Source organism: Hypanus sabinus, chromosome 5, assembly GCF_030144855.1.
Source record: "Hypanus sabinus isolate sHypSab1 chromosome 5, sHypSab1.hap1, whole genome shotgun sequence".
Classification (NCBI taxonomy): domain Eukaryota; kingdom Metazoa; phylum Chordata; class Chondrichthyes; order Myliobatiformes; family Dasyatidae; genus Hypanus; species Hypanus sabinus.
The window spans coordinates 147087378-147114155 of NC_082710.1; the positions used below are offsets into that span (position 1 = coordinate 147087378).

The 26778-nt window shown below is 54.2% G+C and overlaps 2 protein-coding genes across 8 annotated transcripts in view; one reads left to right on the forward strand and one right to left on the reverse strand.

The window, feature by feature from the left end:
• Positions 1–11496, forward strand: part of LOC132394426 (collagen alpha-6(IV) chain-like) — a 177402-nt gene extending 165906 nt beyond the window's left edge. For both annotated transcript variants that reach the window (XM_059970563.1, XM_059970564.1), the window contains exon 48: positions 8966–11496. In XM_059970563.1, the coding sequence (XP_059826546.1) occupies positions 8966–9226 (261 nt within the window). In that variant the 3' untranslated portion in view covers positions 9227–11496. The remainder of the gene's footprint in view (positions 1–8965) is intronic.
• Positions 11497–12251: 755 nt separating this feature from the next.
• Positions 12252–26127, reverse strand: rab20 (RAB20, member RAS oncogene family). 6 transcript variants are annotated; one of them, XM_059970570.1, is made up of 3 exons: positions 25935–26106; positions 23637–24400; positions 13810–13947 (listed from the first exon to the last, which is right to left on the reverse strand). In XM_059970570.1, the coding sequence occupies exons 1-3, from the start codon at positions 26104–26106 to the stop codon at positions 13873–13875; spliced, it is 1011 nt and encodes a 336-aa protein (XP_059826553.1). In that variant the 3' UTR covers positions 13810–13872. The 6 variants fall into 6 exon arrangements, 4 of the variants coding, with proteins under 4 accessions (XP_059826554.1, XP_059826555.1, XP_059826553.1 ...); XM_059970569.1 differs by lacking the exon at positions 13810–13947 and adding an exon at positions 14077–17964; XM_059970571.1 differs by lacking the exon at positions 23637–24400 and having other exon boundaries at positions 12252–13947; positions 25935–26127.
• Between the last annotated feature and the right edge of the window lie 651 nt (positions 26128–26778).

Here is a 26778-nt window from a genome sequence, read left to right on the forward strand (position 1 = left end):
CTGCAGGGGTACGTACTGGGGGATGCACTGAAGCTCACTGCAGGGGTACGTACTGAGGGATGCACTGAAGCTCACTGCAGGGGTAGGTACTGGGGGATGCACTGAAGATCACTGCAGGGGTAGGTACTGAGGGATGCACTGAAGCTCACTGCAGGGGTAGGTACTGGGGGATGCACTGAAGCTCACTGCAGGGGTAGGTACTGGGGGATGCACTGAAGCTCACTGCAGGGGTACGTACTGAGGGATGCACTGAAGCTCACTGCAGGGGTAGGTACTGGGGGATGCACTGAAGCTCACTGCAGGGGTACGTACTGGGGGATGCACTGAAGCTCACTGCAGGGGTACGTACTGAGGGGTGCACTGAAGCTCACTGCAGGGGTAGGTACTGAGGGATGCACTGAAGCTCACTGCAGGGGTAGGTACTGAGGGATGCACTGAAGCTCACTGCAGGGGTAGGTACTGGGGGATGCACTGAAGCTCACTGCAGGGGTACGTACTGGGGGATGCACTGAAGCTCACTGCAGGGGTAGGTACTGAGGGGTGCACTGAAGCTCACTGCAGGGGTAGGTACTGAGGGATGCACTGAAGCTCACTGCAGGGGTACGTACTGAGGGGTGCACTGAAGCTCACTGCAGGGGTACGTACTGAGGGATGCACTGAAGCTCACTGCAGGGGTACGTACTGAGGGATGCACTGAAGCTCACTGCAGGGGTACGTACTGAGGGATGCACTGAAGCTCACTGCAGGGGTAGGTACTGAGGGGTGCACTGAAGATCACTGCAGGGGTACGTACTGAGGGATGCACTGAAGATCACTGCAGGGGTAGGTACTGGGGGATGCACTGAAGCTCACTGCAGGGGTACGTACTGAGGGGTGCACTGAAGCTCACTGCAGGGGTAGGTACTGGGGGATGCACTGAAGCTCACTGCAGGGGTAGGTACTGAGGGGTGCACTGAAGCTCACTGCAGGGGTACGTACTGAGGGATGCACTGAAGCTCACTGCAGGGGTACGTACTGGGGGATGCACTGAAGCTCACTGCAGGGGTAGGTACTGAGGGGTGCACTGAAGATCACTGCAGGGGTACGTACTGGGGGATGCACTGAAGATCACTGCAGGGGTACGTACTGGGGGATGCACTGAAGCTCACTGCAGGGGTAGGTACTGAGGGGTGCACTGAAGCTCACTGCAGGGGTACGTACTGGGGGATGCACTGAAGATCACTGCAGGGGTACGTACTGAGGGATGCACTGAAGATCACTGCAGGGGTAGGTACTGAGGGATGCACTGAAGCTCACTGCAGGGGTACGTACTGAGGGGTGCACTGAAGCTCACTGCAGGGGTACGTACTGAGGGGTGCACTGAAGCTCACTGCAGGGGTAGGTACTGAGGGATACACTGAAGATCACTGCAGGGGTAGGTACTGGGGGATGCACTGAAGCTCACTGCAGGGGTAGGTACTGAGGGGTGCACTGAAGCTCACTGCAGGGGTAGGTACTGAGGGGATGCACTGAAGCTCACTGCAGGGGTACGTACTGAGGGGTGCACTGAAGCTCACTGCAGGGGTACGTACTGAGGGATGCACTGAAGCTCACTGCAGGGGTACGTACTGAGGGGTGCACTGAAGCTCACTGCAGGGGTACGTACTGGGGGGTGCACTGAAGCTCACTGCAGGGGTAGGTACTGAGGGATGCACTGAAGCTCACTGCAGGGGTAGGTACTGAGGGATGCACTGAAGCTCACTGCAGGGGTAGGTACTGAGGGATGCACTGAAGCTCACTGCAGGGGTAGGTACTGAGGGGTGCACTGAAGCTCACTGCAGGGGTACGTACTGAGGGGTGCACTGAAGATCACTGCAGGGGTACGTACTGAGGGGTGCACTGAAGCTCACTGCAGGGGTACGTACTGAGGGATGCACTGAAGCTCACTGCAGGGGTACGTACTGAGGGATGCACTGAAGCTCACTGCAGGGGTACGTACTGAGGGATGCACTGAAGCTCACTGCAGGGGTACGTACTGGGGGATGCACTGAAGCTCACTGCAGGGGTACGTACTGAGGGATGCACTGAAGCTCACTGCAGGGGTACGTACTGGGGGATGCACTGAAGCTCACTGCAGGGGTAGGTACTGAGGGATGCACTGAAGCTCACTGCAGGGGTACGTACTGAGGGGTGCACTGAAGCTCACTGCAGGGGTACGTACTGAGGGATGCACTGAAGCTCACTGCAGGGGTAGGTACTGAGGGGTGCACTGAAGCTCACTGCAGGGGTAGGTACTGGGGGATGCACTGAAGCTCACTGCAGGGGTACGTACTGGGGGATGCACTGAAGCTCACTGCAGGGGTAGGTACTGGGGGGTGCACTGAAGCTCACTGCAGGGGTACGTACTGAGGGATGCACTGAAGCTCACTGCAGGGGTAGGTACTGAGGGGTGCATTGAAGCTCACTGCAGGGGTAGGTACTGGGGGATGCACTGAAGCTCACTGCAGGGGTACGTACTGGGGGATGCACTGAAGCTCACTGCAGGGGTACGTACTGAGGGATGCACTGAAGCTCACTGCAGGGGTAGGTACTGAGGGGTGCACTGAAGCTCACTGCAGGGGTACGTACTGGGGGATGCACTGAAGATCACTGCAGGGGTACGTACTGAGGGGTGCACTGAAGCTCACTGCAGGGGTACGTACTGAGGGGTGCACTGAAGCTCACTGCAGGGGTACGTACTGAGGGGTGCACTGAAGCTCACTGCAGGGGTACGTACTGAGGGGTGCACTGAAGCTCACTGCAGGGGTACGTACTGAGGGGTGCACTGAAGCTCACTGCAGGGGTACGTACTGAGGGATGCACTGAAGCTCACTGCAGGGGTAGGTACTGGGGGATGCACTGAAGCTCACTGCAGGGGTACGTACTGGGGGATGCACTGAAGCTCACTGCAGGGGTACGTACTGAGGGATGCACTGAAGCTCACTGCAGGGGTAGGTACTGAGGGATGCACTGAAGATCACTGCAGGGGTAGGTACTGAGGGGTGCACTGAAGCTCACTGCAGGGGTACGTACTGGGGGGTGCACTGAAGATCACTGCAGGGGTACGTACTGGGGGATGCACTGAAGATCACTGCAGGGGTAGGTACTGAGGGGTGCACTGAAGCTCACTGCAGGGGTAGGTACTGGGGGATGCACTGAAGCTCACTGCAGGGGTACGTACTGGGGGATGCACTGAAGCTCACTGCAGGGGTACGTACTGAGGGATGCACTGAAGCTCACTGCAGGGGTACGTACTGAGGGGTGCACTGAAGCTCACTGCAGGGGTAGGTACTGAGGGATGCACTGAAGCTCACTGCAGGGGTACGTACTGAGGGATGCACTGAAGATCACTGCAGGGGTAGGTACTGAGGGGTGCACTGAAGCTCACTGCAGGGGTACGTACTGGGGGGTGCACTGAAGATCACTGCAGGGGTACGTACTGGGGGATGCACTGAAGATCACTGCAGGGGTAGGTACTGAGGGGTGCACTGAAGCTCACTGCAGGGGTAGGTACTGGGGATGCACTGAAGCTCACTGCAGGGGTAGGTACTGAGGGATGCACTGAAGCTCACTGCAGGGGTAGGTACTGGGGGATGCACTGAAGCTCACTGCAGGGGTACGTACTGAGGGATGCACTGAAGCTCACTGCAGGGGTACGTACTGGGGGATGCACTGAAGCTCACTGCAGGGGTACGTACTGGGGGATGCACTGAAGCTCACTGCAGGGGTACGTACTGAGGGATACACTGAAGCTCACTGCAGGGGTACGTACTGAGGGGTGCACTGAAGCTCACTGCAGGGGTACGTACTGAGGGGTGCACTGAAGCTCACTGCAGGGGTACGTACTGAGGGATGCACTGAAGCTCACTGCAGGGGTACGTACTGAGGGATGCACTGAAGATCACTGCAGGGGTACGTACTGAGGGGTGCACTGAAGCTCACTGCAGGGGTAGGTACTGAGGGATGCACTGAAGCTCACTGCAGGGGTACGTACTGAGGGGTGCACTGAAGCTCACTGCAGGGGTACGTACTGAGGGATGCACTGAAGCTCACTGCAGGGGTACGTACTGAGGGGTGCACTGAAGCTCACTGCAGGGGTAGGTACTGAGGGATGCACTGAAGCTCACTGCAGGGGTAGGTACTGAGGGGTGCACTGAAGCTCACTGCAGGGGTAGGTACTGAGGGATGCACTGAAGATCACTGCAGGGGTAGGTACTGAGGGATGCACTGAAGCTCACTGCAGGGGTACGTACTGAGGGGTGCACTGAAGCTCACTGCAGGGGTACGTACTGAGGGATGCACTGAAGCTCACTGCAGGGGTACGTACTGAGGGATGCACTGAAGCTCACTGCAGGGGTACGTACTGAGGGATGCACTGAAGCTCACTGCAGGGGTACGTACTGAGGGATGCACTGAAGCTCACTGCAGGGGTACGTACTGAGGGGTGCACTGAAGCTCACTGCAGGGGTACGTACTGAGGGATGCACTGAAGCTCACTGCAGGGGTACGTACTGAGGGGTGCACTGAAGCTCACTGCAGGGGTAGGTACTGAGGGATGCACTGAAGCTCACTGCAGGGGTAGGTACTGAGGGATGCACTGAAGATCACTGCAGGGGTAGGTACTGAGGGATGCACTGAAGCTCACTGCAGGGGTACGTACTGAGGGGTGCACTGAAGCTCACTGCAGGGGTACGTACTGAGGGATGCACTGAAGCTCACTGCAGGGGTAGGTACTGAGGGATGCACTGAAGATCACTGCAGGGGTAGGTACTGAGGGATGCACTGAAGCTCACTGCAGGGGTAGGTACTGAGGGGTGCACTGAAGCTCACTGCAGGGGTACGTACTGAGGGATGCACTGAAGCTCACTGCAGGGGTACGTACTGAGGGATGCACTGAAGCTCACTGCAGGGGTACGTACTGAGGGGTGCACTGAAGCTCACTGCAGGGGTAGGTACTGAGGGATGCACTGAAGCTCACTGCAGGGGTAGGTACTGAGGGGTGCACTGAAGCTCACTGCAGGGGTAGGTACTGAGGGATGCACTGAAGATCACTGCAGGGGTAGGTACTGAGGGATGCACTGAAGCTCACTGCAGGGGTACGTACTGAGGGATGCACTGAAGATCACTGCAGGGGTAGGTACTGGGGGATGCACTGAAGATCACTGCAGGGGTACGTACTGAGGGATGCACTGAAGATCACTGCAGGGGTAGGTACTGGGGGATGCACTGAAGCTCACTGCAGGGGTACGTACTGAGGGGTGCACTGAAGCTCACTGCAGGGGTACGTACTGAGGGATGCACTGAAGATCACTGCAGGGGTAGGTACTGGGGGATGCACTGAAGCTCACTGCAGGGGTACGTACTGGGGGATGCACTGAAGATCACTGCAGGGGTAGGTACTGGGGGATGCACTGAAGCTCACTGCAGGGGTAGGTACTGAGGGATGCACTGAAGCTCACTGCAGGGGTACGTACTGAGGGGTGCACTGAAGCTCACTGCAGGGGTACGTACTGAGGGATGCACTGAAGCTCACTGCAGGGGTACGTACTGAGGGATGCACTGAAGCTCACTGCAGGGGTAGGTACTGAGGGATGCACTGAAGCTCACTGCAGGGGTACGTACTGAGGGGTGCACTGAAGCTCACTGCAGGGGTAGGTACTGAGGGATGCACTGAAGCTCACTGCAGGGGTAGGTACTGAGGGGTGCACTGAAGCTCACTGCAGGGGTAGGTACTGAGGGGGTGCACTGAAGCTCACTGCAGGGGTACGTACTGAGGGGTGCACTGAAGCTCACTGCAGGGGTAGGTACTGAGGGATGCACTGAAGCTCACTGCAGGGGTAGGTACTGAGGGGGTGCACTGAAGCTCACTGCAGGGGTACGTACTGAGGGTGCACTGAAGCTCACTGCAGGGGTAGGTACTGAGGGATGCACTGAAGCTCACTGCAGGGGTAGGTACTGAGGGGTGCACTGAAGCTCACTGCAGGGGTAGGTACTGAGGGGGTGCACTGAAGCTCACTGCAGGGGTACGTACTGAGGGGTGCACTGAAGCTCACTGCAGGGGTAGGTACTGAGGGATGCACTGAAGCTCACTGCAGGGGTACGTACTGAGGGATGCACTGAAGCTCACTGCAGGGGTAGGTACTGAGGGGTGCACTGAAGCTCACTGCAGGGGTACGTACTGAGGGATGCACTGAAGCTCACTGCAGGGGTAGGTACTGAGGGGTGCACTGAAGATCACTGCAGGGGTACGTACTGAGGGGTGCACTGAAGCTCACTGCAGGGGTACGTACTGGGGGGTGCACTGAAGCTCACTGCAGGGGTACGTACTGAGGGGTGCACTGAAGATCACTGCAGGGGTAGGTACTGAGGGATGCACTGAAGATCACTGCAGGGGTAGGTACTGAGGGATGCACTGAAGCTCACTGCAGGGGTACGTACTGAGGGATGCACTGAAGCTCACTGCAGGGGTACGTACTGGGGGGTGCACTGAAGCTCACTGCAGGGGTACGTACTGGGGGTGCACTGAAGATCACTGCAGGGGTAGGTACTGAGGGATGCACTGAAGCTCACTGCAGGGGTACGTACTGAGGGATGCACTGAAGCTCACTGCAGGGGTACGTACTGGGGGGTGCACTGAAGATCACTGCAGGGGTACGTACTGAGGGATGCACTGAAGCTCACTGCAGGGGTAGGTACTGGGGGTGCACTGAAGATCACTGCAGGGGTACGTACTGGGGGGTGCACTGAAGCTCACTGCAGGGTACGTACTGAGGGATGCACTGAAGCTCACTGCAGGGGTAGGTACTGGGGGGTGCACTGAAGATCACTGCAGGGGTACGTACTGAGGGGTGCACTGAAGATCACTGCAGGGGTACGTACTGAGGGATGCACTGAAGCTCACTGCAGGGGTAGGTACTGGGGGATGCACTGAAGCTCACTGCAGGGGTAGGTACTGGGGGATGCACTGAAGCTCACTGCAGGGGTACGTACTGAGGGATGCACTGAAGATCACTGCAGGGGTACGTACTGGGGGGTGCACTGAAGCTCACTGCAGGGGTACGTACTGGGGGATGCACTGAAGCTCACTGCAGGGGTACGTACTGAGGGATGCACTGAAGCTCACTGCAGGGGTACGTACTGAGGGGTGCACTGAAGCTCACTGCAGGGGTACGTACTGAGGGATGCACTGAAGCTCACTGCAGGGGTACGTACTGAGGGGTGCACTGAAGCTCACTGCAGGGGTAGGTACTGAGGGGTGCATTGAAGCTCACTGCAGGGGTAGGTACTGAGGGGTGCACTGAAGCTCACTGCAGGGGTACGTACTGAGGGATGCACTGAAGATCACTGCAGGGGTAGGTACTGGGGGATGCACTGAAGCTCACTGCAGGGGTACGTACTGAGGGGTGCACTGAAGATCACTGCAGGGGTACGTACTGGGGGATGCACTGAAGATCACTGCAGGGGTAGGTACTGAGGGGTGCACTGAAGCTCACTGCAGGGGTAGGTACTGAGGGGTGCACTGAAGCTCACTGCAGGGGTAGGTACTGAGGGGTGCACTGAAGCTCACTGCAGGGGTACGTACTGAGGGGTGCACTGAAGCTCACTGCAGGGGTAGGTACTGAGGGGTGCACTGAAGCTCACTGCAGGGGTACGTACTGAGGGGTGCACTGAAGCTCACTGCAGGGGTACGTACTGAGGGGTGCACTGAAGCTCACTGCAGGGGTACGTACTGAGGGGTGCACTGAAGCTCACTGCAGGGGTACGTACTGGGGGATGCACTGAAGCTCACTGCAGGGGTAGGTACTGAGGGGTGCACTGAAGCTCACTGCAGGGGTACGTACTGAGGGGTGCACTGAAGCTCACTGCAGGGGTAGGTACTGAGGGGTGCACTGAAGCTCACTGCAGGGGTACGTACTGAGGGATGCACTGAAGCTCACTGCAGGGGTAGGTACTGGGGGATGCACTGAAGCTCACTGCAGGGGTAGGTACTGAGGGGTGCACTGAAGCTCACTGCAGGGGTACGTACTGGGGGATGCACTGAAGCTCACTGCAGGGGTAGGTACTGAGGGGTGCACTGAAGCTCACTGCAGGGGTACGTACTGAGGGGTGCACTGAAGCTCACTGCAGGGGTAGGTACTGAGGGGTGCACTGAAGCTCACTGCAGGGGTACGTACTGAGGGATGCACTGAAGCTCACTGCAGGGGTAGGTACTGGGGGATGCACTGAAGATCACTGCAGGGGTACGTACTGAGGGGGTGCACTGAAGCTCACTGCAGGGGTAGGTACTGAGGGGTGCACTGAAGCTCACTGCAGGGGTACGTACTGAGGGATGCACTGAAGCTCACTGCAGGGGTAGGTACTGAGGGGTGCACTGAAGCTCACTGCAGGGGTAGGTACTGGGGGATGCACTGAAGCTCACTGCAGGGGTACGTACTGAGGGGTGCACTGAAGATCACTGCAGGGGTAGGTACTGGGGGATGCACTGAAGCTCACTGCAGGGGTACGTACTGAGGGGTGCACTGAAGCTCACTGCAGGGGTAGGTACTGAGGGGTGCACTGAAGCTCACTGCAGCCATCACGAGGCTCGGTGGGGAAGGACCACGGTGTAGAGTTCTTCTACTGGAGAAGGAGGGTCCGAGATGGGGGAAGGAAGCCTCTCAATTATAGGGGGCTACATGAGTGTCAGCAGAGCTGTCGATTGATGTAATGGAACGTAATAGAACAGTACTGGAAGCAATGACTTTGAACGGAAAGAATGAAAAGGGACTGCGTGGTTTATGGTTGTATGTATTTTATTTACTGTGAACAAAGTTTATTTTGTTAAAAGCGAGATCCCAGAATTAACGGTGCCAGTACGGTATACTTCGAGGCTGAGCGTACCCACCGGTTGTTGTCTTTGTTCCTGCGTGTGATTAAGCCGGACCCTCTCTCTGCCCTTTCTCCCCAGCACACGGGTGCAGGCAGTGAAGGTGGCGGCCAGTCGCTGGTGTCGCCGGGGAGCTGCCTGGAGGACTTCCGCACCGCGCCCTTCGTGGAGTGCAGCGGGGCCCGGGGAGCCTGCCACTACTTTGCCAACGAGCACAGCTTCTGGCTGTCCACCATCGATCCCGAGCAGCAGTTCCAGGAGCAGCCAGAGCCTGACACCCTGAAGGCTGGACAGCTGCTGACGCGGGTGGGGAGGTGTCAGGTCTGCATGAAGAACCTGTAACGGCACCGTCAGTAATCTGCACCCCCCCCCCCCCAGCTGCCCGGCTCCATTCCCAGCGGGTCTTCTCCTCAAATTTACCCGGCCACCTGCTCCTCGTAACCACCACTCACTGGCCCAATGCCCACTGACTGACCGCTCGCACCAGATACCAGCCCTGATACCACCCCCTCCTGGGGTCCACCGCCCATCCCAGCACATATCCTCAGGCTGCGGCTCCTCCCTGGGCTGAGGGAGTGATCACCCCACTACCCAAGGAGGGAGCCAGTGCCTCGTTTCCAGAGGAAGAGGAAAGGAACGTCTTACTGTCTGAGGAAATGGAGGCTCGGAGTGAGGGAGTGCTGCACTGCCTGGAGGAGACAGAGGGGGCTCAAGAGCTGGCATAGGTTGTTTGGGGGAGTGGGGGTGCATTGAAGGCGGCTGCTGCACAGAGCCTGGGGTGAGGGTGGTTTTGATGATGCACCAGGTGCTCTCCCTGCCCATTTCTGGGTCTGAGATCCCTGCACCAAAGCATCAGAAGTTCTCTCCAGCATGTTAAAAAAATATATTTATTCTCTACCCGTAACTTTACAAGACCTTCCCCTGCTGTTTGTGGGATCTTGCTGTCAGGCACTTCATGCCCTGGCTGGCTGCACCGAGGGAGGTGAAGTTGCTGTGGTTCCTTGCTCCGGATCGGCGTTCAGCAAGTGCTGGACCCTGAGGATGGTCTGTGGGGACTATAGCCCCCACCCTGAGCCCTGGCACAAGATGCACAATTCCAGAACTAAGGCACATCTCTATATCCCCCCACCCCAGCAGGAATCTCCAAATGTTCTCACTGGCACAGGCTCTGGCAGGGAGCGCAGACCCACCACTGGGACACAGGAGAGAACACCTGAAGCCCTGCCCTAAAAACCTGCACAAAATATACATCACAGCAGGATTAGAGGCTTCATCGAAAGGCTCACTAGTTACATTGTTCCAGCAGGAATTTCATTCTCTGAAATAAGGCATTGGTTATGGCTGAGGTTGTAAGACAGTCCTCACACTCCCCCACCTACGTTAGTCCTGGTAACAATTTCTTTCAGGCAGGTGCCGTTGAAGTTTTGCTCCTGGATTAAGGTTGTAGTTCAATCCTGTAACAGAGGGAGCGGCACACCGTGGGGGGGGGGGGGGGGGAGCAATACTGAGGGGGTGAGGAATGGCACCGTGAGACTGTCACACAGTGGGAGGGCCTGTACCCTGAGTATTGAGCTCCGCATTACTGGATGTGAAGAGCTAAACCAACCTATTGGACTGTTGCACAACGTTCAGACGCTGTGACCCTGGACAAGATTCCAATCTCAACCAAAACCAAGCATTACAGACTGTCTCTCCTCTGGGCAGCTGAGCGGGGAACGTTCCATTTGCCGTCAGACCAACCCAACCGGCTACGGTGCATTGTCCAAAGATGCCGATGGTGCTATGTAAATGTAAACCCTCTCCCTGGGCCCCTTTACAATACAACTCAGTGTTTGTACTTGAAGCTGCGCAGGTTACTAGCTGCTTGACCGTGCTCAGTGCTCCATATCTCACCACTAATTTATCAATGTTTGACAAATGATTTGCTATAATGTGTAAACACTGGTGAGCGAAAGGCTTAACGTAGTCAAAGGCAGTGCAAGAAGTAAACCAGGCACCCGACTGCAGGAACAGGGAGGCAATGTGCCCTCCAGCAGCTGTGAAATCTGCACTGTGCCAGTGTAAGGGTGCCACCACACTGCGCCAGTGTAAGGGTGCCACCACACTGCGCCAGTGTAAGGGTGCCACCACACTGCGCCAGTGTAAGGGTGCCACCACACTGCGCCAGTGTAAGGGTGCCACCACACTGCGCCAGTGTAAGGGTGCCACCACACTGCGCCAGTGTAAGGGTGCCACCACACTGCGCCAGTGTAAGGGTGCCACCACACTGCGCCAGTGTAAGGGTGCCACCACACTGCGCCAGTGTAAGGGTGCCACCACACTGCGCCAGTGTAAGGGTGCCACCACACTGTGCCAGTGGAGGCGTACTGCTGACGATGCAGACTGAGCGGCCTGCTCTGAGGGGCTTGTACCCACGTGCAGTGAAGGGCTTACTGCATCCGACTCTGCAAACACAACCAGATGGCTGTTCCTATACACTAGGGCATAACTAAACAGAGACCATGCTTGTTTACACTGCAATTAACATGTACAAAAGCTGCCTTCTTATCTGTACTGTATGACATGAAGCTCCCAATTGATGTAATTATACAGATTAAAAGTATTTTACCAGATGCACCTCCTCCAATGTGATTTTAACACTTGTCTCCACTTGAGACCCATCTGTAAGTAGCCCCATACTCTCTGTGCAATCTGTGACTTCCACAAACACCACCTCGGTAACCTCTGCACGGTACGTTTACATGGGAAGCTTATATTTTAATTCTGGGCTAGTAGAACCCTTTCAGAGGTAAGTGCAGGGCTCAGGGCTACTCGTTAGGTGAGGACGATCCAGGGACAAACTACACTGGCCTGACCCAGGCTGGATCAATCGGTTGACAGACTGACATGGCAGGGAACGTTCAGGCTCATCAGTGCCGTGTCCAGCCAAGAACTGATCTGCACGCTTCTCCCCTTTGCAACAGCACATAGTAAAGGGATCTGGAGGGCCTTGTAAGGGGCTTTTCCTTCTAGATTTGCACTCTCAATTCCTGTTGACAGACCTCCACCGGGAGTCAACACATTTACAGATATATTGCCTTTATTTGTCACATGTATATCAAAACATACAGTGAAAAGTGTTGTCTTGCGTCAGTGATCAACACAGTCCGGCAATGTGCCGGGGCCAATGTAGCATGCCTGCAGCTTACTGATCCTAACCCGTACGTCTTTGGACTATGGGGGGGAAACCAGGGCACCCAGAAGAAACCCACGTGGTCATAGACAGAATGTGCAAACTCCTCGCAGTCAGCAGTGGGGCTTGAACCCCAGTCGTTCATCGCTGGCACTGAAAAACGTTGTATTAAACACCGCCCCACATTCGCCACACTGCAGGTTCTGCACGTTTATTCCAAACCATGGTCAGTAAGGCAAGTACTGAATTACATCCCAACAGAGTTTCTGTGAACAACACAGGGTAAATGGGGACAGCTGATAGAGGGAAAAAGCTTATATTGCTGATGCAAGCGAGACCTCAGATGCTGAAAATCTGGAGCAACACGCGCACAAACATATGATACAGGAGGAACTCAGCGGGTCAGGCAGCATCGGGCAGAGACTCTTCATCTGCTTTAGGCTGCTAAGTGCAAGAAAAACCCTGTGATAATTAAGAGCCAGAAATAAATAAGAGCGACAGTAACGATGGGCCCCAGTTCCCTTGTAAAGAGTTATAAATGTTTGAGTAGATGAGCAGAAATCGTTCACAGACAGTACACTGTTGGACTCTCCAAGGCCAGGCCTGCTGTTCCACTGGTTTTCACAGACTGGTAAATTCAACAGTGAATTTAAAGATCAAATCTGGTAACACTGACATTCTTATAAGTTGTTTATGGACGTGTTGGCAATCTTTAAGGAAAGATTACTTGGTCACATTTAAGGCATCACAGTACAAGTATTACATTCAGTTTAAAAGTAATTAATTCACAGCTAGATGCTTTAATAAATTATAATCCGATCATCTGCATTTTCAGTCCCGCTGCAAGCTGGATGGGAGAACCAGATTGTTGTTCTCCCAACGTCATCAGCAACTGCCCGCTAATGGAGTCCATCACGTGAACCTTTGACGCTAGTGACTGGGCTACTCGGGGACCACCAATGGGAGCCTCACTTCCACTGTGTCCAGTACACAGGGGCAAATCGGGAGGGCAATGTTCTCAGGTAATCCAGCACTATCAATATCCTGCCCGGTGATCCAGAATGCAGTGGACCCACGACATGAGTGTTTGAAGATAGACTGGCCCCGATCACCTATATTCCCAGTTTCGGCAGCTCGAGGCTATCGGGTGCCCCCCAGCCCAGCACAGGGCTGGTTACATCCACTCTAGAATTTGTGCTTGTTCTAGGGCAGTGGGATCTAGAATGCGTGGGCCTCCACTGCACGTGTCTCCATCCAGGCCTGCCGTATACTAGAACACCGCCTGAGGCACTGTCCCGGGACGCCATGAGTTCCAGAACACAACTATTTTACAAAGTGTGGCTCCGTGCGGGACTCTCCATCTCTGTGCCTTTGGGTGGGGACAGGGTGTCCTAGGTGCAACAAGCAGTTCGCGGCTTCTTCTGTTTGCTGCTGTGCCCCAGGTCCACGGTCTCGGGCGGCTCCTTCGGTTTCTTCACGATGCTGGCTACTACCAGATCCAGGACGGTCTCGAAGAGCAGGTCCACATTGTGACCCGTCTTGGCGCTGGTTTCAAAGCACATGGTCTCGGCGGCGGGCAGGTCGCCCTCTTCCAGCATGCGGTACAGGAGCAGTTGCTTGTACAGCGAGATGGCGTCCTGCCTCGACACCTGCTTCTGTGCTCGGGGCCGCGGCTCTGCCTCCCCCTCCCCCTCCGCCCCCGGCTCGTCCGTCAGGTCAGTCTTGTTGCCCGCCACGGCGAAGATGCAGCCGGGCTGTGCCGATTCGGTCAGCGCCAAGAAGCGGTCCTCCAGCTCCCGCAGGCTCTGTCGGCTCGTCACGTCATAGGTGAGAATGACAGCGGCCGCGCCCCGGCAGTACAGGGAGCCCAGACCGTGGAACTGCTCCCGGCCTGCGGAGAAAGGAGAGACGGGCATTAACGCATGTTCGCGGAGCCGAACAGCCGAACATTCTCCCCTGGATACCCTCCGCAATGCCCCACCAACCCCTCCCTCCACAACCCCACCCCCAGAAACCAGTCCTTCCCCCGGATATCTACCCCAGTCACCATTCGCCATACACCCCCCTCCTCACCTTCGCACAGAGTCCATGCACCAGCTGTTCCCCGTGACCACAACCCCTCCCCTCTACGGATCCCGGACACCAGTTTCCCTGGGCAGCGCACCCACCTCTCACTACCCCCTCCCCCGACTCAGGACGCCACCCTGCACATCGCCGGACACCGGAACCGTAGAGCAAGTGACCGCAGTGGAGCATTGCACGATAGTGGACATTCAGAATCCCTTACTGGAGGGAGGAGAGGGGGCGGGGGAGGCACCTGAAATCAGCTCACTGACCCCCTGACCGTGGCTGAGAGAGCTCCAGCCACCCTGGCTGCCGGGAGCTGCACCTCATCGTCCGCAGCGGCGTGGTCTGCCTCGCCGCCCAACGTGCGGCAGGGAGGTAAATCACCGCACAGCATGGACAAGAGGACGAGGGATATTCCATGAGTCACACGGTGAGGAAACAGGCCATTCGACCCACCATGTCCCTGCTGTCCAAGAGGCACTTTTTTCCCAAGCACTTGGCCACTTCAATCCCAAGCGATTCACGAATCCAGGCACACAGACACCCCTCAGGTGTAAATCTCACCCACCTGTCTTAGTCCAGCCACACTGGTGCTGCAACCAAAACAATAAACCAGTGGTTCTACTTCCTGAGAAGGCAAAAGAAATTCTCCCTGACAAACTGTTAACCGTGCATCCGATTCAGAAGCTCCAGGGCTTGGGTATGGCAACCAGTCTGTCCAAGGCCACAAGAAAATGCAGCGTCCTGGATACAGCTCAGCACATCACGGAAACCAGCCTCCCCTCCGACGACGCTGACTACACTCCTCACTGCCTGGGGAAAGCAGCAGTCATAACACGGACCTCTCGCACCCTGATCGTTCTCTCTTCTATCCCCCCACCCCCATCAGGCAGAAGATGTGAGACTATAAGACCATAAGACTGCAGCAGAATTAGTCTGAATTAGCCTATTGAGTCTGTTCTGCCATTCAATCGTAGCTGATCCTGTTTTTTTTAATCTCCCCCTCAACCCCAGATCCCAGCCTTCTCCCCGTAACCTTTGATGCCGTGTCCAGTCAAGAACCTATCAATCTCTGCCTTAAATACACCCAATGACCTGGCCTCCAAACCTGCATGTGGCAACAAATTCCACAAATTCACCACCCTTTGGCTAAAGAAATTTCTCCACATCTCTGTTTTGAAAGGGTGCCCCTCTATCCTGAGGCTGTGCCCTCTAGTCCTAGACTCTCCCACCATGGGAAACGTCCTTTCCACATCTACTCTGTCTAGGCCTTTCAACATTCAAAAGGTTTCAACGAGATCCCCCCTCGTCCTTCTGAATTCCAGTGAGTACAGACCCAGAGCGATCAAACGTTCCTCATATGATAACCCTTTCATTCCTGGAATCATCCTTGTGAACCTCCTCTGGACCCTCCAATACCAGCACATCTTTTCAAAGGTAAGGGCAACTGTTCACTGTACTCAAGGTGAGGCCTCCCCAGTGCCTTATAAAGCCTCAGCATCACATCCCTGCTCTTATATTCTAGACCTTTTGAAATGAATGATAACATGGCATTTGCCTTCCTCACCACCGACTCAACCTGCAAGTTAACCTTTAGGGTGTTCTGCACAAGGACTCCCAAGTCCCTTTGCATCTCAGATTTTGGGATATTCTCCCCATTTAGAAAACAGTCCGCACGTTTATTTCTACTGCCAAAATGCATGACCGTGCATCTTCCAACATTGTATTTCACTTGCCACTTCCTTCCCCAATCTCCTAGTCTATCTACGTCCTTCCACATTTGACCTGTTTCCTCAGCACTATCTGCCCCTCCACCAATCTTCGTACCACCAAGGTCCAGAGCAGCTTCTACCTTGGAGTACTTAGTACAAGTTTATTGTCACCTGACTGTACATGAATACAACCAAACAAATCAATGGACCCAGCAAAACATACCACACACTGCACATAAAACAAATTATTACCGTCAGTTAATTGAAAATGCCTGTAGTGCGCAGCACAGGTAAACAGTTATGGGAACTCAGTGGGGGCAGGGTACTCATTAGTCTCACAGCTTGAGGGAAGAAGCTGTTACCCAGTCTGGAAATCCTAGTGTTAATGCTCCTGTGCCCTCTTCCTGGTGGCAGCGGCTCAAAGAAATTGTGGGATGGGTAGCAGAGGTCCTTAACAATGCATCAGGGTCCTGAATCCTGAACACCAAGGTCAAGAACAGCTTCTACCATCCACTTTATTTGTCTACCCGCACTGCATTTTCTCTGCAACACTACATTCTGTACAGTATTCTGTTTTCTTTCTACTGCCTTGCTATACTTATGCAAGGTATGATCTGTCTGTCTTCACTGTATTAATGATAAATACTAGTACCAATAAAACCAGCTTCCACCGTACTCTCATGCAGTGTGCTCCAGCTAACCACCACTCTCTGGGTAAAATAGGTCCCCCCATCAGATCCCCTCTAAACCTGAAGAAGAGGGGTCTTAGGAAGAGCATAGAACATAGAGTAGTACAGCACTTTACAGACCCTTTGGCCCACAATGCCTCTCATACCAGCCATTTCCAGGATAAAGGTGCTACCTGTCCACTCTATCAATACCTCTTATCATCTTATACACCTATCAATTCACCTCTCATCCTCTTTTGCTCAAAAGGGAAAAGCCCCAGCTCACTCAGCTTCACATAAGACATGCTCTCTACTCTGGGCAGCATCCTGGTAAATGTCCTCCACACCCTCTCTGAAGCTTCCACGTCCTTCCTGTAACGAGACAACCAGAACTGTGTCTAACCAGTTTGACAGAGCAGTCACCTCACCTCACAACTCTTGAGCTCAGTCCCTCGACTAATAAAGACAGGCTCACCATTTGTCTTCTTAATCACCCGATCAACTCACGCGGCAACTTTGAGGGATCTCTGACGTGGACCCCAAGGTCCCTCTGCCAAGGGTCCTGCATTCTGCCTTCAAGTTCGACTTAGCACTCTTCCTAGGATGAGCTCCACCTGCCTCTTCTCAGCCCAGCTCTGCATCCCATCAATATCTTATTGTAACTTCCTCCCCTCTCTGGTTCCCCTTCCTTCAGTGCCTTCTCGGCACCTGATGTACCATCAATAACTCACTCTGAGACGTAAGGCAAGATATCGGCTTTTATTGACTGGAAGAAGGAACCAGCAGTGAGTGACCACCATACTACGTCCTGGAGACTGAGGCCGAGCATCAGGCCTCGACCGCCTTTATACAGGGGCCTGTGGGAGGAGCCACAGGAGCAGTCAGCAGGGGGCTTGTCCAGACAGGCACACGTAGTTCACCACATTCACCCGCCCCCCTTTGTTTAAAAGAGTCCCCATGTGGCGAAGTTTCTTACAGGTCAAGTCTATCAGGTGGTCGAATCTGTCGCTGCGATCTACGTAGCACCGGCTGTGATTGCACAGATGCCGGCGACATTGGTGATTGCACAGGAGATGGAGGTTGTGCTGGTTCCAGCCCACTAGTCGCCAGTGATCCCTCACGCATGTGCGAGGCGCCTGGTATAAATGCGTGCGAAACGTCCGGTATATAAGTGTCGTGAGGAGTCTATGTAGGGCCTGGTGAGCACGGTGTCACCTCGGGTACAGGGTTCATAGTTACCGGAGAGCCTTCAGGGTAGTGGTCTGCTGCACCAGGTCGCGGATGGAGACCGTGTCCTCCCGCCCATCAGGTAAGACCACGTAGGCATACTGGGGGTTCGCATGTAGTAAGTGAGCCCTCTCGACCAGTGGGGAGTATTTATTACTCCTCACATGTTTCCGGAGCAGCACTGGCCCCGGGGACGTCACCCAAACTGGTAGGGTGGTCCCAGTGACAGACTTCCTGGGAAAAGAGAATAGGCGTTCGTGAGGGGTGGCATTGGTGGACGTACATAACAGAGAGCAGATAGAGTGGAGTGCCTCAGGGAGGACCTCCTGCCATTGAGAAACCGGCAACCCTTTTGACTTATGGGCAAAAGTATGGCCTTCCACACCGTGGCATTCTCCCGCTCCACCTGTCCATTACCCCGGGGATTATAACTCGTGGTCCGACTAGTAGCAATGCCCCTAGCTAGCAGGTACTGGCGCAGCTCGTCACTCATAAAGGAGGACCCTCTATCACTGTGGATATAGCAGGGATACCCGAACAGAGTGAAGAGCTGGCGCAGGGCTTTTATGACAGACGTACCAGTGGTGTCGGGGCAGGGAATGGCAAAGGGGAACAGTGAGTACTCGTCGATAACATTGAGAAAATAGACATTGCGGTCAGTGGAGGGAAGGGGGCCCTTAAAGTCAACACTCAGACGTTCAAAAGGGCGGGTGGCCTTGACAAGTTGCACAGTGTCAGGACGGTAGAAGTGCAGTTTGCACTCAGCGCAGACTTGGCAGTCCCTGGTCATCGTCCTGATGTCCTCCAGGGAGTATGGCAGGTTCCGGGCTTCCACGAAATGGTAAAATCGGGTGACCCCTGGATGGCAAAGTTGTGCATGAAGGGCATACAGCTGGTCGAGCTGTGCGCTAGCACATGTTCCCGGGGATAGGGCATCAGGGGGCTCATTGAGTCTGCCAGGCCGGTACAGGATGTCATAGTTGTAGGTGGAGAGTTCTATTCTCCACCGCAAAATCTTATCATTTTTGATTTTGCCCTGCTGTTGGTTGCTGAACAGGAACGCAACCGAGCGCTGGTTGGTCAGCAAGGTGAACCTCTTGCCAGCGAGATAGTGCCTCCAGTGCCTAACAGCCTCCACTATGGCCTGGGCTTCTTTCTCCACCGTGGAGTGCCAAATTTCAGAGCCCTGGAGGGTACGAGAAAAGAATGCTACTGGCCTGCCTTCCTGATTGAGGGCAGCAGCCAGAGCGAAATCGGAGGCGTCACACTCCACTTGGAAGGGAATGGTATTGACTGGAAGAAGGAACCAGCAGTGAGTGACCATCATACTACATCCTGGAGACTGAGGCCAAGCATCAGGCCTCGACCGCCTTTATACAGGGGCCTGTGGGAGGAGCCACAGGAACAGTCAGCAGGGGGCTTGTCCAGACAGGCACACGTAGTTCACCACAGCACCAACTCTGTCTCACAAGGAACAGTTTCTCCAGCAAAGCCTCTCCTGTTTTTGAACACCTCCATTAAATCTCTCCTGAAGCTTCCTACCGGAAAGAGCAGTCCCAGCTTGCCTGGTCTCCCTGTGGAAATGAACTCCCTCATTCCTGTGTCTGCTCCACATAACCTCCTCCACACCCTCCCTCTGGCTGGGACGCAGTGCCTTGAACTGGACTCACATCTCCAACAGGGCGGAACCGGAGGCTTATAAAACCTGTGACCCTACAACTCCCCAGCCTGGCTTTTATTCAGGGTTGACTCTCAGGATGGGGGTTTGGGGGAGGTGTGGAAATTCAAATCGTCATCCTCAACAATGCTTGACTTGTTTTCATTTCTTTACAATTCAATGTAACCTTAACCTGTGTCCACACAAACAGCTTTGTTCAATGGCAGGTTTCTACCACTCCCAGTCATCTGATCTCCAGGTTTACCTGGGCCAAGGTCCAGCTCCAGGAACAATCAGTTAAAAGCCTTCAGTCAAGCCACTGTGAAAATCAATGCAGGATTGAAAGAATTATACCAGACCGGAAGTAGCAGGTCGAGAATTATGCTGTCTGACACATACAAACGACTGCGGTGCATCGACCTGCTCAGCATTCCTAATCCAATGAAATGGGAACAGGCTATTTGGCCCATCAGGTGCATTCTAGGCAGCCCAGAGGTAGCAACAGGTAGACAATAAGACATTGGAGCAGAAATAGGCCATTTGACCCATCAAGTCTGCTCCACCGTTTGATCTTGACTGACCCTCTCAACTCCAGTCTCCTTCCATCTCCCTGTAACCTTTCACACGCTGATGAATCAAGAACCTACCAACCTCCACCTTAAATGTACTCAATGACCTGGCCTCCACACTGCCTGCAGCAATGAATTTCATAGATTCAACCCCTCTGGCTAACGAAATTCCTCTTCACCTCTGTTCTAAATGGGGTCCCTTTATTCTGAGCCCGTGCCCTCTGGTCCTAGACTCGCCCACTACAGGAAATATCCTCTCCTCATCCCCTCTATCTATGCCTTTCAATATTTGATAGGTTTCCATGAGACTCCCTCGTTGATAGGCATTGGGTAGTGATGGAGAGAGGAACGGTATTCTTGAGAATCCTGCCACTGGGCATTGACTGCTTTGGGAAACACTCACACTACGGGGTGCACTGGCCCCTATTGGATCAGTGTCCGGGATCCCACCGGCAGCTGCTGCTCCTCCTCCCAAGTGAGAGCAGGATGATGACAGCAGCCCTCTCCAGGGCAGGGCTGGTGGCCAAGGCACTGTTACGGGTGAATCCAAGGACACCGCAAATGAAGGGGCAGGAAGATTTGCTAGGCAGCTGCAACACAAGAACTTCCCCGGATGAGGCAGGAGCTGTGCCATGTAGGGTCAGTGTTTACAGGAAGGAGGCACAGTACAGAGACCAGCACCATGGTGGGGTCACCACTGGAACACGCCAGGTAACGACCCAAGAGTTGCTGTCTCGTCTGGTCTTCTGTAAATATGCCAGCAACACAACCGTTGTTGGCACATTATCAGATGGTAGTGAGGAGGAGTACAGGAGTGAGACAGATCAGCTAGCTGAGTGGCATCACAACAACAACTTTACGCTCAATGTCAGCAACGCCAAGAGAACACACATCAGGTTCAGCAGCCTCAAGCGCCTGGGTGTCAACATCCCAGAAGGTCTATTCTGGGCCCAACAGATTGATGTAATTACAAAGAAAGCATGTCAGTGGGTCTATTTCATTAATAGTTTGAGGAAGGAGACTTGGAATGTCACCAAAGACTCTAGTAAATTTCTACAGATGTTCTGTGGAAAGCATTGTATTACTGTGTGGGATGAAGGGGCCACTGCACAGGGTTGCAAACTCGGACTCTATTAACAGGAAGAAATCATGGGCATTAGCCACCCCAGTCTGGAGAAGGAGATTACTCAAAAAGGTGGCATCCATCATTGAGGATCCACATCCCCCTGGACATTCTCTTTCTTATCAGAGAGGAGGTACAGAGCCTGAAGGCACACACTCAACACTTTAGGAACAGCTTCTACCCCTAATGTTCTTCCCTTGGACAACATCGGTTGCGTGGAGAGGGGAGACTTGTATTGGAGTATAAAAGTTGCATTGTTCGCTGTGTAACCAAAACTATATAGTCAGCTTTGAGTTTGCTATTGCCATGCATGTATCCAATTTAGTAGGAGAATGAAATCTTAAGAATGTAGAAGACAATGGTGTGTGAATGAGAGGTAGCTAAGAGATGTAGATTAGAACATGATTAAGTCAATAGGTTGAAACAATAGTGGTGGATGTACTTGTGATATGCAACTGTAGACAGATTGGATATGCTAATGCCACTAAACCAGGAGATTGCTATAAAAAATGCTATGTACAAGGATCGGTGGGCAATCAGCGACTAGCTCAATGACTGTCTCAGCTTTGATTTGCAAATTAAAGTTTAATACTTCTTGAAGAATCTTCTGCGTCTCCTGGTCGTTTGTGGGGCATGAGAAACCACAACATTTGCAGCTTATGATCTTCCATTTAAAAAAACTTTGCCCAGGCTTGCACCCTGGAAACCTTCCAAGACGCAAATCCATGGTCTATGGAGACTAACGGAGGCCTACATACATATACGGGCATATGTCAGAGATATTAAACCCAATTCTGATTCTGTAAAACACACTTTCAACATACAGCGGGTAAGTTTAGGGTCAGGGAGATGGTACTCCAGGCATAAGCTGGTGATGAATGGCTGTCCCACCATGGTAGGGGAGATGGACAGACCACGCTGAGAAGACTATACCCTGTACTAACACTTGGACAACACCTCTCCCCACCAGCCAAGGACGTTCCCAGAGCCCTCAATGAGAAGCAGTGAGTAGTCATGGGGAAAGTGATCTCGGGATATGGAGCATCCAGTTGGGTCCAGCCAGACTTTTACTGAATTATAACATTGCTCACTTCTGCATTCCTACTCCCTTGACATTTCACCCTCCTCCCGTCCCACTCATTTCCCCACACAGTTGCTAAAGCTCTAAATTCCCTTGCCTGGCCTCTGGTAGTGATTTAAGCGGGAGGTGGGGGCGTGAATTATGTTTTATAGGAACAAGCCACATGGGTCTAGAAGTCATGTGAGTATGTTGTAACAAGCTGTTGGCAAATCAAACAATTCGCAGCCTGATCTTGTGACTAGAGGCAGAGGAACAATCTGTGGCTCCAGTGTCTATCGGACAGAATGTTGCACAATTAACATTTCTGTCAATGACTCAAAACAAAATCAGATATGTTTACTTAAAGAGGTACTAAACCAGTATGTGAGCAGCACAGCTCCTCAAGGTTTCACCATACAGTAAACTGGAACTTACTTAGTCAGTGCTGTCAGTGAAAGGCCAAAGATAATTTTACTAGCTTCCCACAGCCGCAGCCTCTACACGGGAGCTGCTGCAAACTGAGTCAAGCAGCCCCAGCGAGCAATTCCTCTGCCACACAAGCACGGCAAGTGAATTTGCCCCAGTGGCCTGCAAGCCCCTCCCTTGTCCACCCACTGCAAATTAGTCCGGTGCTCAAAAGCACAGAGGAGCAGCTTAGAAAAGTTTTTAAAGGGATTAATTAGCTTTATTTGTCACATGTACTGTGAGATGCAATGACCAATACGGGCCCAAGGTAGTGCTCAGAGGCAGCCTGTAAGTGCTGACATGGTCCTGGCCCAACACGGCATGCTCACAGCTTCCCAAACCCAACCTTTGGAATGTGGGAGGAAAACAGAGAATCGATGGTCACAGGGAGAATGTATAAACTCCTTACCCAGAGCAGGGGGACCTGAACCCCCCATCACTGGTGCTGGTGCTGTAACCCATTGTGCTAACCACTCTGTTACCATGCCGCATAGCAGAAGCAGTGCCCACACAGCAGATGAACTACAGATGGACGAGAGGGAGAGCTTTCACATTCACATACACCAGAAAGTGATCAAAGCAAGGAAAAAGGCAGCGAGCTGTTTCAAGATGTAATCTCAAAGATCAGCAAAAGCATTTCCTGGAGGGTATAGTCTGAGAGTAGAGAGAGAGAGAGAGTGACAGAAAGATGGAAGCGGGGAAAGAGGGGACTGGGGAAGGGTGGAAAGAGGGAGAGAAAGGGGTGAAAGATGGGGAAGAAGGGGTAAATGGGGAAAAGGGGGTAAGGGAAAGGTAGGAGGGGATGCAGAAAAGAAGAGGGAAGAGAAGTGAAGGAGTAAGAGGAGAGAAGAAGGAGAGTGAGAAATGGGGTGGTGAGAGGGAGGGGGAAGGGATAAGAGAGGGGTGGGAGAGAGAAAGAGAGAGAATTTCCTCTGGTGGGGAATTCCAGACCAGAAACATGAGCCAAGCAGAAGCCATCTAAATCAGCTGCCACTTAACATTATCAGCCTCTGGAGTGGGGTTAGAACTCACCGCCTTCTGATGGAGCCCAATGTCACTCTGCCACTTCCAGAGCTCTTGGGACTGAGGAGCACCATCTTCTATTGTAGATGTGTGGACTTGAGTTGGCTGAACCCCACCGTCTCTGCCCCGAGTGGGGTGGGTGCTGCTAGATGTGTGGCGTGCCACCTGGCCATCTCCCGAAGTTCTCAGTGCTCCTTCAGACGGAGTAGTGATGGGACAGGAATCTCTGGGTACATTGTGCTGAGCAGACCGTTGCTCTGTCCGCCTGGCTGGAGATCTGGAGAGAGCCAACAGCAGCTTAACCAGGGGCACCGGCCCCGGGGAAGCACTGACAGTGGCTTGTTTATCATTCCCGGATGTTTCTGGCAACGCTCCAGTACTCTGTGGTGCTACTGTATGCATTCCAGATCCCGGAAACATACCGGAGAGGCGGGATCGGCGCTGCCTGGTAGACCACGAGGTTACGGGTGGTTTAAGGAGATGATCTTCAAACACGCTTTTCCACAGCTGGCCAGTGCCTGCCTTTGCTGCGAGGCTCCTCCTGTGGCACCAGAACTGCTCCCCATCGCTGCCTTGATGCTGCATCATCAGTGTTCTGCAGCTGGGCGGTTTGGTAGAGGACTCCAGAAGAGGCTGCACACCAACAGCCCAGGACGTTTTGCAGCTGTGCCCGATCTCTATCGCAGATGCTACGGCCGGAAAAGCTCGCCAGCTCCTCCACTTCCTCTGGAGGCTGAAGAGGCCATACCCACACTGTGATAACCGGCTCCACCCTGCCACAGAAAACATCTGCACGTCACCTGGGTAGAGCTGCTACCTGGGTTCAATCCGGCGCTGTCGGTGTGGAGTTTGCACGGTCTCCCTGTGACCACTCAGTTTCCCCTGTGCACTCCAGTTCCCTCCCACATCTGAAGGATGTGCTGGGAGTTTAAAAGGCCACTATAAATTGCTCCATGCAGGAGATTTGCAAACGAATCGAGGGGAATTAATGGGCCTGCGAGAGAGAATAAATATCCTGGCCACAGGAAAATACAGAAGAGAATGGGACTGCTTCCTGGGAAACAGCGTGGATAGGATGGGCCAAATGGCCTCTTCCTGTATTGTTCTATATTTACACCCAATCTCTAAAATCCTCTCCATAAATGTCACCATCTCATAGACACAGGAGGCGCTGGGAAGCTTGTCCAGCGCTTGCATTTCTGACGCCCCTTTTCATGGATTTGGGTTCCCCGCGGGAAAGATCCCACAGACAAGGTCACCACAATAACCAGGAGATCCACTGCAGTGAAGCTGGCTGTCCGGCCCTGTCCCGGCTCGACACCCCACTCTCACTGGCAGAGCTCTGGTCCAGCCCGGGGGTGGGCAAGCTCAACCTTCAATCAACAACCCCTGCAAAACAGCCAGGGTGGCACCGCCATGAGCGTAACCCCGTAACGGCGCCGGTGGCCCGGGCGCCATTCCTGCTGCTCACTGTAAGGAGTTCGCATGCTCTCCAAGTGAATGTGTGGGTTTCCTCCACGCGTTCAAGTTTCCTCTCACACTCCAAAGACAAAGGGTAGCGGAGGATAATTGGTCACATGGATATAACTGAGCAGGGTGGGCTGGAAGAGCCTGTATCACTAAGTAATATAAAGATTTAAATTCTTCCCCAGTACCGCCCGTCCCTTAGTGCCATTCCTCAGTTTGCATGGCTGCTGAATGGTCAGCGTGGACTGTCTGTGTCGAAGAGCCTGTTTCTGTGCGATATGACATCCCCTCGGCGCTCCCTCAGCACGGCCTCATCGCCGTGCGGCGCTCCCTCAGTTCCATCACTCCCGAGGCGCCGAGCTCTCCCGGACTCCTGGAAAGCGGCGGTTCGGGTGGACGATCTACGAGTCTGGTGAAGTAACGTGCCGGCCTGTGGGAAGTGGAGGACGCTCCCTGGAGACCACCGCGGAGCCCCGGGTGCCGGGATCGGGAGGCCGGGGGGCATTGTCAACGTTTGACAGAGCATTGCGAGCGAAGGGGGGAGCGGTGAGACGGGAGGCCTGGGTAATTGGTCGGCTCTCCTCCATTCCCCGTCCTGACGCGGGGTCCCGGCCCGTTACCTCGACAATTCCTCCCATCATCTATGCTGCCCGACTCGCCGAGTTCCCCCGGTGCGCTAGGGTCCGGCGACTTCAGTTACTCGAGTCTTTTGTTAAGTGCGACCTTGCACTCTGTGTCACCCCACTCCCCCCGCGCTCTCACCCACACCGTCCCCTCCCATCTCTCTCCCACTCTCCCCACCCCCCGCCGTACCCACCACAGCCCCGGCCCAAGTCTCACCCGCCGTGTCCCAGATGGAGATACTGTGGGCGCCCCGGTGTTTGAAGTAGAAGGAGGCGCCCACCGTGCTGGAAGTGTCCTGGAAACGGCGTTCGCTGTACCGCTGCAGCAATGAGCTCTTGCCCACGTTCACGTCGCCCAGGATCACCACCTTCCCGTCCGGCTTCATCATCTTGCGCCTTCGGGCTCCAGCGCTCGTTCTCCGCCCAACTGAACAAAGCGGAAGCGGGCGGAGACAGGAGACGGCCCCGGAATAAACTTTCCACAAATTTCACAACTCGCCTAGTTCCGGACACTCACGCTGCTCACTCCCCTTATCTCCGTTCCTCGCACAATCTCCTCCCCTATCACGCCCCTTCAACCCCATTAGCCCTATCTCTCTCTCTCCCTGCCGCTCCTTCCCTCACGATGTTATGCTTCCAGCTGACAACACATCGGACTCTGCCCTCACCAACAGGCAGAACCGGGAGAGGGATGATTCCAGGAACTGGAGACCCGTCTCACTGCTGAATGTGGGCAATAAGATGCTGTCCAAGGCCGTCAGCGACTGGGCGAAACCGGCCCTGATCCACCCAGAGCAAACCCGTGCTGTGCCTGGCAGGGACACTTCTGATATTCACTCACTGCTCGGGGACACAATCGCTCGAGTGCAGGACAGGGGATGGATGCCCGCCTGTCGACCAGGACGTCAGTAAGAATGGGCTGTGTGCAGGGAATCATGAATTGGTCTACACAGACCCCTGTAGTACAGTTCAATGGGTGGGTAACAGAGAGCTTCCTGATCAGGGCTGGAGTCAGGCAAGGTCCTTTGCCTTGCACCTGTGCTGTTTACAACCCTTTACCA

What these genes read in the sequence shown, in the direction of transcription:
- rab20 (XM_059970569.1), bottom strand. Translation starts at nt 26,106, where the DNA reads ATGATGAAGCCGGACGGGAAGGTGGTGATCCTGGGCGACGTGAACGTG. An exon ending in CTCCATCTGGGACACGGCGG is followed by an intron (nt 24,401 to 25,934) that starts GTGAGACTTGGG and finishes TTTCTGTGGCAG; the next exon opens with GGTGGAGCCGGTTATCACAG. An exon ending in TTGGGCTCCATCAGAAGGCG is followed by an intron (nt 17,965 to 23,636) that starts GTGAGTTCTAAC and finishes CTCTTTTCCCAG; the next exon opens with GAAGTCTGTCACTGGGACCA.